The sequence below is a fragment of the Euphorbia lathyris genome, chromosome 1 (assembly GCF_963576675.1).
Source record: "Euphorbia lathyris chromosome 1, ddEupLath1.1, whole genome shotgun sequence".
NCBI lineage: Eukaryota > Viridiplantae > Streptophyta > Magnoliopsida > Malpighiales > Euphorbiaceae > Euphorbia > Euphorbia lathyris.
Window position 1 is genome coordinate 138,584,964 of NC_088910.1, and position 13,636 is coordinate 138,598,599.

Here is a 13,636-nt window from a genome sequence, read left to right on the forward strand (position 1 = left end):
AAAAATAAGAGTTTCTTAACTAGGAAATATAAAAATTAAAAAGTTTAAAAGAAATTATAGAAATTAATTTCCAGTAGGTTCTTCCAAACTCGATCTTCTCCTCTCTAATTTCACAATTTCCAGCATCAGAATCGCCAAATCGATCTTCTTCCCTAATACCAAAATCCATTTCCAACAGATTCTTCCAAGTTCGATTTCCAACTTAGAAAATCCTACTGGAAATTGATTCCTGTAATTTCTTTTGCTTTTTACTCTCTCCTCTGGTCAAGAAATTTATTTTTTTTATTTGTCAACATAGAAGTAAAAATGTTAAGTCAGCAAGCTGAATCCCTTAACGGCGCTTGTCGCCCAAACTCGTTGGAAAAATTAAATAAAGGTTGAATCCATAACAATATCAATGATCAAGAGCTCAATGTGGAAAACATAATTGACCAGTGACTTGATCTTAAAACAGGCAAAGTTCAAGGGGCTTAATTATGCGTTTTGCCAAATAAAAATGCAAAGTAAGACCAATGCTAAATACACAATTGACAAACTTCGAAGAAGAATTGAATAATATGTGCATGTTTTAAACCAATCAACAAATTAATATCTAAATGTAATTCTAATATTATAGGATCAAATCTCTATTTGGCCCCTGTGGCATCCAAAATTCTGTCATTTTTAGCCCCTAAATTATTATTTGATAACATTTATCGGTTGCTACATTTAAATAATCTAGTGATACATTAAACAAAGGGAAAAAACACCCCAAATAACCTATTTGAGGGGTTATTTGTTCAAAATAAACAAGTTGGAAGAGTTACTTGTTAAAAGTGTAAGTACGGGATCAGTTGCGATACTGAACCAACTTGAGGGGACTAGAAGAGTATTAAGCCCAATAGAATACTTTAAGCAAGTTCAGTTGTTATTAAAGGCGCGCCTCAGGTGCGCCTCGGCTAAGGCTCCAGCCTTAGCGCCTTGGTCAGTAAGGTGCATGCCTTGACTACCTTAGGGTAATTTAGGGTATTTTAGGGCTGAGGGTATTTTAGGGTTTTGAGGGTGTTTTAGGGTTAGGGTATTTTAGGGTTTTTTAAGTTCAAAAAATAAAAGAAAAACAGAGACAGACAAAGATCGAAAGTTTTTACTACACATATCGCAGCAGACATTATGCCTTAGTAGTTAACTAGAACTTAACTCATGCATTTTATGGTTTTATTGTTGGTATTTGACTATTTGTGACTAGTATTATGAATTTCTGAATATTTTTTTGGTGCGCCTCGAGTCGCTCGGGCGCGCGCCTTAAGTTGCGCCTTGCGCCAAGGCTCCAGGACCCCCCTTGCGCCTTTAATAACTATGGTTGGTACATGGGACGTCTTCTCAAAGTACAACAGGCCAGTTGAATAAGTACAGAGCTAAAGATGTAGTAAGCTTAACAAAGTGTTGGACTCAGAAGACACATACATTGGATACATACATGCTATAGAAAGCATGGATATCCTACAAGGCAAAAAAACATAACTAAAAGCTTAAACAAAATCGTGATCAATTATTTTTCCACATTGAACCATTGATCGTCGATTCCGTTATTGATTAGGTCCTTATTTAACTTTTTCGCGTGTCCGGACTGCATACATCGCTACGGCGATTCGGACAGTCATATGGACAAATAAAAATAAGAGTTTCTTAACTAGGAAAGATAAAAATTAAAAAGTTAAAAAGAAATTATAGAAATTAATTTCCAGTAGGTTCTTCCAAGCTCGATCTTCTCCTCTCCAATTTCACGATTTCCAGAATCAGAATCGCCAAATCGATCTTCTTCCCTAATACCAAAATCCATTTCCAGCAGATTCTTCCAAGTTTGATTTCCAACTTAGAAAATCCTACTGGAAATTGATTCCTGAAATTTCTTTTGCTTTTTACTCTCTCCTCCAGTCAAGAAATTTATTTTTTTATTTGTCCGCATAGAAGTAAAAATGTTAAGTCAGCAAGCTGAATCCCTTAACGACGCTTGTCGTCCAAACTCGTTGAAAAAATTAAATAAAAGTTGAATCCCTCAATGTCGAAAAATAATTGATCAGTGACTTGATCTTTACAACAGATAAAATTCAAGGGGCTTAATTATGCTTTTTGCCAAATAAAAATGCAAAGTAAGACCAATGCTAAATACACAATTGACAAACTTCGAAGAAGAATTGAATAGTACGTGCATGTTTTAAATCATTCAACAAATTAATATCTAAATGTAATTCTAATATTATAGGATCAAATCTCTATTTGGCCCTTGTGGCATCCAGAATTCTGTCATTTTTAGCCCCTAAATTATTATTTGATAACATTTAGCTATTGGAGTATCTCATAAATGACATTTTACCCATTTTAAATAGAAAAATAACCGATTTGTCAAGTTTTACCAACTTAGCAAAATTGAAAAAATAAAAATAAAAATAAAAATCGCTGCAATTCCCCAATCCTAACGAAATAGTTCCTCCAGAATATAATGAACAACATATTAAATCTATACAACAACAACAAAGCCTTAGTCCCGAAATGATTCGGGGTCGGCTAACATGAACCATCATATAAAACCGTGAAAATCAAGTCGTGTCAGCGACACAGATTCGCTCCCTCCACTCCGTCCTATCCACTACCATATTTTCCTCAATTCCCAATAAACTCATATCACTCTCGATCACCCTCCTCCAAGTTTGCTTAGGTCTTCCCCTACCCCTCACCACTACATCCCTTTGCCACTCTTCGGTTCTCCTAACCGGCGCATCAAGCGCTCTACGTCTCACATGGCCAAACCACCTTAGTCGGTTTTCTCTCATTTTATTCTCAATAGATGTGACCCCTACTTTTGTCCTAATTATTTCATTACGCACCCGGTCCTTTCTCGTGTGACCACACATCCATCTCAACATACGCATCTCCGCCACCGACATCTTATGGATGTGGCAGTGTTTCACTGCCCAACACTCCGTACCATATAACAATGCTGGTCTAATTGCCGTCCGGTAGAATTTTCCCTTCAATCTATTAGGCATGCCGGGATCACAAAGGAAACCCGTAGCACTCTTCCACTTCGACCAACCAGCTTTAATCCTATGGGCAGCATCTCCATCTACTTCTCCATCCGTTTGGATAATAGATCCTAAATACCGGAAGCAATCCGAGGCCTGAACAACTCTCCCATCTAGGGTGATTGTCCCTGCCTCCCTACTCCTACGGCCGCTAAACTTACACTCCAAATATTCTGTCTTACTTCGACTCAACTTAAAGCCTCTAGATTCTAGAGTTTGCCTCCATAGTTCAAACTTCATCTCCACTCCTTCTTTCGTCTCATCAACCAACACAATATCATCTGTAAACAGCATGCACCATGGTATACCATCTTGAAGTGAACTTGTTAGTTCATCCATAACGATGGCAAAAAGAAATGGGCTTAGTGCGGAACCTTGATGCACTCCAATCGTAATAGGAAACTCTTCAGTTTTCCCAACACTAGTACGTACACTCGTGCATACTCCCTCATACATGTCCTTTATGATGTCAATATATTTCCGCGAAATGCCTTTCCTTATCAAGGCCCACCAAAGTACTTCCCTTGGTACCTTATCATATGCTTTCTCCAAGTCAATGAAAACCATATGCAAGTCTTTCTTCTTATTTCGATAGTGCTCCATTAATTGTCTCATTAGATGGATGGCTTCCATAGTTGATCTTCCCGGCATAAAGCCAAACTGGTTTTCCGAGATCTTCACCGTCCTCCTTAGCCTTTGTTCAATCACTCGCTCCCAAAGTTTCATAGTGTGACTCATTAATTTGATTCCCCGATAGTTGGCACAATCTCGGACATCGCCTTTGTTCTTATACAAAGGGATTAAGGTACTTTTCCTCCATTCTGATGGCATCTTATTGTTTCTCCAAATTTTGTTGAAGAACGTCGTCAACCATTCGATTCCTCTTTCTCCCAAACATCTCCAAATCTCAATTGTCACGTGTAGACGTCACGTGTCAAAAATTCTGTAATGCGACAATTTTTTTATCAAATCCATTAGTTTTTTATAAAAAAATTGGTTAGATTTCACCTATGAGAATACTTTAAGGGACAAATGACAGGACTGTCTTAAACATTTTTGGGGCCTGTGCTAAATGAAAAATTGGACCCTAAAAGGCGAAATGACAAAATTTTGGATACCACATTGACTAAATATAAGTTTAATCCAATAGTATACATCAGTGACTTTTGACCACTACAGTCCATGGAATATTTGTACCTTCAAGACCCCAATCAGATAAAGTAGGTTTAAAATGTTATTTATCCCATGACCTATTCAAAATTTTGTCATTTGGCCCCTGATGTATTGTTTGGTCCTATCTGAACCCTGAACTATCTCAATTGGTGAAATTTCACCCAATTTGGATGGAGAGATGACAAAACCGTTATTCCTTTGATATGTGATGATATTTTGACACATGGACTTGTCATGTCACGTGTTTTAAAATTCATTTCCCACAGATTTTCCTCATGTGAAAATATTTAATTAGATTAAAAAAGAAAAACAAATCCCTAAACTAAAATTTAACAAGTCTTTATATCAAAATATTGTCAATTGTTAATAGAATAACAGTTTTGTCAAGTCTTCATCCAAATTGCGTGAAACTTCGTCAATTGGGGATAGGTCAGGGGCTAAATATGAGCGGCCAAATGACAAAACTTTAGATAGGTCGAGGGCCTAATAGTTGTTTAAACCGATAAATAATAATTGAGGTGTTTAAACACCAATCTGTGACAGTAATTGGGTGTTTAAAAGAAATGTTCTTTTACTAAAGGCATAGCTAACAACTAAAAAGGTCTTATTCTTTTGGCCATCACAATGAGCAGAAAAGATTAGAATGACATATCAGACAAGTTGATCATAGAAGAAAACAAAGGGAGTTTGAAATCATGAAGATGATAATGACATATCAGACAAGTTGATCATAGAAGAAAACAAAGAGAGTTTGAAATCACTTCATGTTGTAGCTGCAGTTTTGTTGTCTGAGATAAGCAATGGAGGCACAACAGACCTTTTTGCTATGATAGCCATAGCAGTAAGTTTGGCACAAGAGACCTTTTTCTTCTTTATTCCATCATTCTCCAATCTTTATTGGCCTCTTACCCTAGCAAAGCAATGAAAGTATCAGCCTTGGCATTCACATCTGACTGACATCATCGTCCAATTGTGGAGAGATGTAACATGAGGTAGAGAGGCGATACTAATCTTCACATAACCTCTCTTCATTCTGAATGTAAACCACGACAGACGGAATGGCATAGGTGGAGGCGGAAGAGGCAGATATTGTCCTCTGCTACTCACATTTTCTTTGAATGTACTGTTGATTTGAAGAAAATGTGAGTAGCGGAGGACAATCTCCGCCTCCGCTTCCACCTCCGATGTTCATAGTTCCGTGGTTTAAATTCAGAATGAAGTGAGGTTATGTGAAGATTATGAACACCTCTACCTCATGTTGCAGCTCTCCACAATTTGACAATGATGTCAGTCCAGATGTGAATGACAAGGCTGATACTTTCATTGCTGGGGTAAGAAGCCAATGGAGATTGGAGAATGATGAGGTAAAGAAGTATGGGCGTTGATCTACAAAGAACAAAAAAGATACCTTTTTCTTTTCTAAAACTCTAGAGTATTCAATTATAGTTCGACACGAGAGACCTTTTTCTTCTTTAAAAAATGGAGTTTGAAATGGGCAACAGTGGCACAAGAGTCCTTTTTGCTATGATAGCCATAGCAGAAAGTCTTTTTTTCTTTTACTTGTGTGCTGCAAATATCTCATCTAATTTTGAGGAGAACTAACTCTCCATTGAGACACAGGTGAAGTTTAGAACGGCCTTCTTCCTTTTTCTTCTGAAATTAATATTTTGCATTGCAGGTTGCAGAGTTTAAGAAGAAACAAGATACTCAAGCACAACTTTTGAGACAAAAAAACAAAAAAGTGATCAAGCAGCAAAGCAACCTCATGAGGGGATTCAGAGAATTAGCCAATTTTCTAACAATCATCAAAGAAAGAAGCAAGAGATTTACTATCTTCAAAAATGGAACCAAAATAAGAGCAAAGTGGGTAAGATTCTAGCAATCAAGTCTTACACCAAATTAGTTCAAGACATTGAATTATTTGTCCACTAACCTAACCATCCACTAAAGTACCAACTTCCAATAGCAAAACTTAAGCAAAGCACAAAATTACCATTAAAATTTAGCAAAAAGCATTTCTACATTTTAACAATGGGTAATGTGCAGAAGATACCGTTTTCTTAGGAACTTGAAGCACAAAATCCATCCAATCCAGCAGCTAGGAGCTTCAAGTAAATCCATCTTTTCCATCTCTAATATATATCTGTTACAAGGAGATAAAACTTAAACTCACTTGCGATGAGATTGAATCGTATATTTAGCTCTGATCCTGAAGAATGAAAAGAAGTATTAAATTTTTTGTCAAACGGTTACCTTAAGAACCAAAACCGAATTTCTAGCTCCTCAGCCTCGTCAACGCAATTTCTACCTCCTCAACATGTAGAATCTGCTTCATGGTCTCCTCAACCAAATTCATGTGGTCATCATGACTTATACCATCGGATTCTAGGATGTACAAATCTAAAGTAGCATGAAGTGAAGAAGGCAAGTTCATCAATTTAAGACATGTAGAACCCACATTTCCCCATATTTTCAAGCTCTCAAGATTAGGACATGAAATTTCTAGCAGACGACAGTACTTAACAAATTCTTCTAGAATAAATGTTTTCAAATGCTCAAAGGCAACAAGAACAGCTTCTTGAATGTCACAACGGCGCAATTCTAAGTATTCAAGCAAAGGACTACCAAATAAAACATTCTCAACAGCTTGATCACCAAACTCAAAATGATCTAACTGAAAACTCTTAAGAGATTCCCAATTTACAAAATCATAAACACATATCTTCACATTAACCAAAGAAGAATTGTTGAAAAGAAATTGAGGCAATGGGGTTCTCATGTCCAAATTCCACTTTAGTACCATCACGATCCAAAAAGAGCTCCTTTACATCTTTTGTGGCAGCACAACGAATCCAGAAGGACAATCTAGGATCCAAGTACATCAAAGGGATATCTTTGGAGTCAATAACAAATTTCTCTGCATTCAAGCAATCATGGAGAACAAGTATGTCGTCAATCAAATTATGCAATCATGGAGAATAAGTATATCGTCAATCAAATTTGTGAATTATCTGACAGACGTACCGTTGGAAACAAAGTTGAGGATTGGGACATCGGTCCATTTACACCGCCGCATCTTATAAAGGTCACTCTCAAATGCTCTTTTGTTAATGGCAAAAAAGAGACGATCCAATGAATGACAGAATCTGGCAAGTCACTTATGCAGTCTACATCCTCGGATGATGATAGACTCTTCAAAAATAATGGCAATGAATAATCAGTAACGATTATATAATCTTTCAAATTTCAAATGCTACTATTCATCTGTTAAAGGAAATTAAACATAAAAAAAACTTTCAATGAGACTGAATTTCTAATATGAAACTTACCTGCATCAACCAATGCCCAATTTCTAGCTTGTCAACATGCTGAACCTGCCAAAGAGTCTGCCGGACCAAATTTATGCAGTCATCATTACTCATTTCGTCTTCCAACTCCTCCAAGTCTTCCAACTCCTCCAAGTCGAAGTAAAAATCAAAAGTAGCATGAAGTGAAGAAGGCAAATTCATTAATTTAAGAGATGTAAACCACATTAGACCTGATATTCTTAATCTCTTAAGACTAGGACATGAAATTTCAATAACAATACATCCGCCGCCAACTCCATCCAAAATAATAGTTTTCAAACTTTTAGAGGCAATAACAAGCCGTTGAAACATAAAACAGCTGCGTAATTCCAAGTATTCAAGCAGAGGACTACCAGATGAAACATTCTTAATCTTGCCATCGTCCACTGGACAATTAGATAAACGCAAACTCTTGACAGATTCCCAATTTACTTGCCCAATCGGCATAAAATTACTAGTACATAACTTCAATTTAACCAATGAACAATTGTTGAAAATAAATTGGGGCAACTCGTCGTCGTAGTCATTGAAATCCACAATGAGCTCCTTTACATCTTTTGTTACAGCAAAACGGATCCACAAATCAAAGTTAGGAAATTGGTCAACCGTAGGAAAACATTTTAAATTGATGACGAATTTCTCGATATTGGAGCAATCATGGAGAATTAGGGTTTTGTCGATGAAATTGGAACGAATTCGAGGACAGGAACATGAGTCCATTGATACTTCCAACATTTGGATAAAACAGAAGTCTTGACTAAATCGATTGCTGGCAAAAAAGAAAGGATGTGGTGAATCATGGAATCTGGTAAGGCACTAACTCGATCTTCTTCCTCGCTTAATTTGATTCTCTTATTTCCATTTTCTGAATCGCAGCTTCCCTTGCTTTCCACCATAGAAGCTCCACCCGTTCCCGCCGTAAACAAGCAGTCGAGCTGAGACAAGGACGATTGTAGAGGTGCGATAGATTTGGTTTAATCCCGGACTTTAAAATCTCCTAAACCTAAAATATACTTATAAAGCCTAATACACAAATAACGCCTGAACTTGTCCAAACATTGCAACTGTCCCCTCCAACTTTCAATTGTAACAACTTACCCCTCAAACTTGTCCAATTGTAACAACTTACCCCTTAAATTTGTCCAATTATAAAACACAACTCCAAATTGCTGATATGGACTGCAATTGAAGAAACACATGAAATACAAAATCTACAACGCTCGTGGAGTATGATAATCAGATATTTAGCGTGATACGAATCTGGGAAAACTTTTTTACGGTTGCTTCAAATATGAGGTAAAAAAATTTCCAATTTGGGGTTATGTTTTACAATTGGACAAGTTTAAGAGGTAAGTTGTTACAATTGAAAGTTGAGAGGAGAAGTTGCAACATTTGAACAAGTTCAGGGGTTATTTGTGTATTAGGCCTACTTATAAAAAGAAAAATTATAATTGTTTATTACATATATTTAGACTTGGTCATGGGTCGGGCTCGGACCGGGCCAGATGAGATTTTTTATAAAAGTCTGCAGCCCAAGTCCAGCCCAGCCCATTAGTAATTTAGACAGGCTTAAGCCGGGCTGGGCTCGGGCTTAAAAATCAAATCCCAAACTCAGCCCGTATAAACCCACCTAAACATATATAAAATTTAATACTTAAAAATAAATATTTAATATATAACTCTATAAAATTTATTAATTAATATTAATAGGCGGGTCGGGCTGGGCCGGCCACGCTATTTTTATTAATCCAAGCGCACCTAAAAAACAAGCAGGCTTTAGCGGACCTAGACCGGACTGGGATAACATCAATTAGCATTGTCCAAACCCGGTCCAAGGGACACGGGCCTAGACGGATACTCGGACCCGTGGACAGGTCTACATATATTGCCCTTTACTTTTCCTATAACTCCAACTATCTTCTAAAATTTTAAAATCTTAAAAGCTTTAAGAATTTATTATTCTTGTCTGGTTGCATTTAATAACCTCATATTCTTATTAATATATTTGTATAATTTAGAACCTCCCAACTATAGAGTTTAAGAAATTAAAGAAGAAATAGAGTTTGTTTCGGGGATGAACCCTAACAGTGGTAACGACAGAGAATCCTTTTCAGCTCCTCCAACGACGGAGCCACCCGACCGGCGTAACAAGAAATCCAAGGGAATTGATGGTTTCCTTGAGGAGGCTTCTGCAAACTCAAGACGGGTATTGGACTCCCTAGCTTGAAGAAAGATTTCGTAGAGGAACAATGTGGTTGGTTGTGATAGGGATGAAGATGAAGCATCGACAAACCATGTGTCGGAAACATCATCGGATTGGTGTGAGGGGTTTTCATTGAATCTGATTTTGAGGAAGATGAGGAGGATGATCATTATTGCCCAGCAATACGTCTCTCTTTGGAAGAAAACGCTTCCTTTGGGGTTACTGACGAGCAGCTACTATCATCAAAGTATTGGGGAAGAAGACTGCCTTTAGTTATATGTCTCAACACCTTCAAGGTATGTGGGCTAATACCGACACCATTACAATCACTAATATTGAGAATGATTATTACATTGTAAAATTTATAAGCCAAAAGGATTATGTGAACATCCTTGATGGTGGCCCCTATTTGATTGCCAATCAAAAGTCCAAATATTAACTGCGAGTTCATATTGTGAGTCTAATCTGGCTGTCTATAATGAAGACTGTAGATATTGACAACACCATAGTAACGGACCGCATAAATAACGATCCAAAACCAACTTGTCTGGTAATTGCAGTATAAATCACGTGGATGTGATACCTGGACTTCTCTAGATTATTACTTGATAACGATGAGATACACTTATCTCTTACTGAGTCTTTGAGCATCAGCTCGAGGTGCATCCATGTCATGGGATAAGTTAAATCTAGTGATAACTGGATAAACTTCTTTAGTAATAGAATTGAGCAGAAGTGCTCGGACATAATTTTCAGTATCAGACCACTCAAAGAATGAAGGGTTAAGCACATAGTCATTGATGATTGTGGGTTTGAAATTAGGCGAGTTATTCCATCTTCACGGGGATCCCAATATGTGTTGAGAAAATTAACTATTAATTTAAAACAATTAAATAAAAAAAGAGAATTGTTATGAAGTCTCAATTATTAAGGGACTATTTTTATTATTTATATTAATAAGGAATTGTTTACGTAATTTGTATTATTAAAAAAAAGGAAAAAAATAAATGTAAATTGACCAATTGACCACCGAATTCGGTGGTCAATGGGCCAATTAATTGTGCCACCAAATTGCTGGCACAATTAATTGGCATGGAAATCCTTGGCTTAAGCCAAGGATGCGCATGAATTGTTAGTATTGTGAGAAAATAAAAATGTAAGGGATAAGTGAAAATATTGTGAGAAGGGGGCAAATGAAATGTAGTGAGAGTTTTTGTGAGAGTTAATTCTCCTGTTAGGAGATTTTAATCTGGAGAGTGTAGTTTAATTATTTTGGGGGGAAACAAAAATAGTAAAGATAATTATTTTGGATATTTTTGGGAAACACTCGAGTGTTACTATTTTTATTTTATCTCATTTTAACTCTAGAAAGTTTCTAGAGAACACCATCTTGTAAACCTCATAAATTCAATAAAATTGTATTATTGTTTCCGCTAAATTGTTGTAATTCAAAAAAATTCCCAACAATATGAACTGGGATTTTATTATATTAGTTAAACTTAGGAGAGGAGTTATTCTTTTTATTATTTCTACACGTATGAGTTGATTTTTATTTAATTATGTAGGTTCACGTAGTTGTATTAGTTAGATTAGTTAAGGCTCAACCCCTTCCCAGCCCCTTAAACTTGTAACTTTTTTTCATTTAGCCACTTTAACTTTAGGTCTTCCCATTTAGCCACTTAAACTCAAATATTGTAACTCTTTTGGCCTTTTTTTCCAAATCAAAATTTAAAAAATTAGCAATTCGTCAAATGCAGTTATTAATTTATCATAACCAATTAAGTTATTAAACAACTAACCCCATAATTTGGACATCCATAAAACAATTTTTCCGGATTTGAGGGTTTTCGTGATACTTTAAGTGGTGAAATTTTACCGTTATAGTGGCTAAATGAAAAAAAGTTACAAGTTTAAGGGGTTGGGAAGGCAATAAATGACACGTAAGTGCCATGTAGGCTTATAAGGGCTAAAGGTGTCTCATTTGTTGAGTTTAAGTGGCTAAATGGAAACACTCTAAGTTTAGGTGGCTAAATGAAAAAAAGTTACAAGTTTAAGGGGCTGGGATGGGGTTAGGCCATTAGTTAATGTTGCATTTATTTATGTATTTTGAGAAGATGGATAATTATTGCATTCATAGAAAAATAGTACATTTCGACATAAGTAATTGAAAAATTATAATTCAAAAGTACATTAGAGAAGCTTGAATTTGCATCTTCAATATCATATATCGTAATAGAGCAGTAGTAGACCGTGCTTGAAACTATTTTTGGCACAACGATGAGAAACACATTCAATCTAGAATCGACTTCGTAGTCTTTTTCTCCATGAATGACTTCATGGTCTTTTAATGAGTTAGGTCTATGTGATAATACGCAAAACTCTTATACTTTTCCATGAAGAAAAAAATGATAACACTCATATATGGAGATATATCACAACCAACCACAAAGGGAGAAATAACAAAAAAGACTACAAATAAAGAAGAAGCTACCAAATCTACCATAGTAGATCAATAAAAAAAAGTATTCAATAAAGAAAAAGCAAAATAAAGTAAAGAAGAGGCGTATCTTACAACTAAAAGCCGTAAGAAAATCTCAAAACAAAGAAGAAGAAGAAGAAGAAGAAGAAGAAGAAGAAGAAGAAGAAGAAGAAGAAGAAGAAGAAGAAGAAGAAGAAGAAGAAGAAGAAGAAGAAGAAGAAGAAGAAGAAGAAGAAGAAGAGAGTACATATACATATATATTTTAACTATATTGAGGAAATATATAGAAAATGCACATATACAAATACTATTCATAAAAGCACGACATATGTAAAAAAGGAAACAAATAATAACTTAATCTGATAGTTAAGGTCCAATAATAGTTTTCATTATAATGTGTGATACACCTCCGTATGCGAATATTCCATACGTGCTTGGAGCATGTATAATACAAACACATATTGTTTTGTATTGAGTTTCGTCAATAAATAAATGAGGATTGTCCAAAAGGCTATGATATCGGGACAAGTAACTATGATAGTTACTAAGCAATAGTTGTAACAATTTGAATTGTTCAGTGATTGTTATTGATGTATCAAATGATATATATACTGTTTACAGTTTGTATCTAAGTGAATGACTAATTCTATACTGTAGGCTAGAAATAGGGAACTAACTATTTTACAAATAGATAAAGGACTAAGTAATTATGTCTAATACACCCCCGTAGTTGAAAGGTTCGGAGGCCGAACATTGAGACTATGCCGGAAGTCTTCGAAAAGAGGTGTTGGTAGTCCTTTGGTGAAGATGTCAGCGATTTGGTATCGAGACGGGACGTGCAGGACGCGAACCTCTCCTTTCGCAACCCGTTCACGAACAAAGTGAATGTCCATCTCGACGTGCTTCGTACGATGATGGTGAACGGGATTACCAGTGAGGTAAATGGCGCTGACATTATCACAGTATACAAGAGCAGATTTCTGAAATGGGCAACCAAGTTCAAGAAGAAGATTCCGAATCCAACAAGTTTCGGACACGACGTTGGCGACACCACGGTATTCTGCTTCAGCACTGGAGCGAGAAAGAGTAGGCTGCCGTTTAGCTTACCAAGAGATTAGACTGTCGCCAAGAAATACACAGTATCCCGACGTTGAACGCCGAGTATCAGGACACCCAGCCCAGTCCGCATCAGTGTAGGATGTTAATTGACCCGGAGAAGATGCAAGAAGAGTGAGACCATAGTCAAGTGTACCTTGAATGTACCGAAGGATGCGTTTGAGGGCTGCCATGTGTGAGGTCTTGGGGCCGTGCATGAACAGGCATATCTGTTGGACCGCATAGGATATGTCGGGTCTAGTGAGAGTGAGATATT

The 13,636-nt window shown here is 36.5% G+C and overlaps 1 protein-coding gene across 1 annotated transcript; it reads right to left on the reverse strand.

Annotated features, from left to right (window-relative positions):
- Positions 1-6,088: 6,088 nt before the first annotated feature.
- On the reverse strand, positions 6,089-8,562 carry LOC136211104 (F-box/LRR-repeat protein At5g02910-like). The gene is made up of 4 exons (XM_066002640.1): positions 7,565-8,562; positions 7,260-7,427; positions 6,489-7,152; positions 6,089-6,378 (listed from the first exon to the last, which is right to left on the reverse strand). The coding sequence occupies exons 1-3, from the start codon at positions 8,315-8,317 to the stop codon at positions 7,117-7,119; spliced, it is 957 nt and encodes a 318-aa protein (XP_065858712.1). The 5' UTR covers positions 8,318-8,562; the 3' UTR covers positions 6,089-6,378; positions 6,489-7,116.
- Positions 8,563-13,636: the final 5,074 nt, after the last annotated feature.

Coding starts and splice junctions, on each gene's coding strand:
- LOC136211104 (XM_066002640.1), bottom strand. CDS start 8,317: ATGTTGGAAGTATCAATGGACTCATGTTCCTGTCCTCGAATTCGTTCC. Junction 7,428..7,564: donor TTGGGCATTGGTTGATGCAG/GTAAGTTTCATA, acceptor TTATTTTTGAAG/AGTCTATCATCATCCGAGGA. Junction 7,153..7,259: donor CCTCAACTTTGTTTCCAACG/GTACGTCTGTCA, acceptor GCTTGAATGCAG/AGAAATTTGTTATTGACTCC.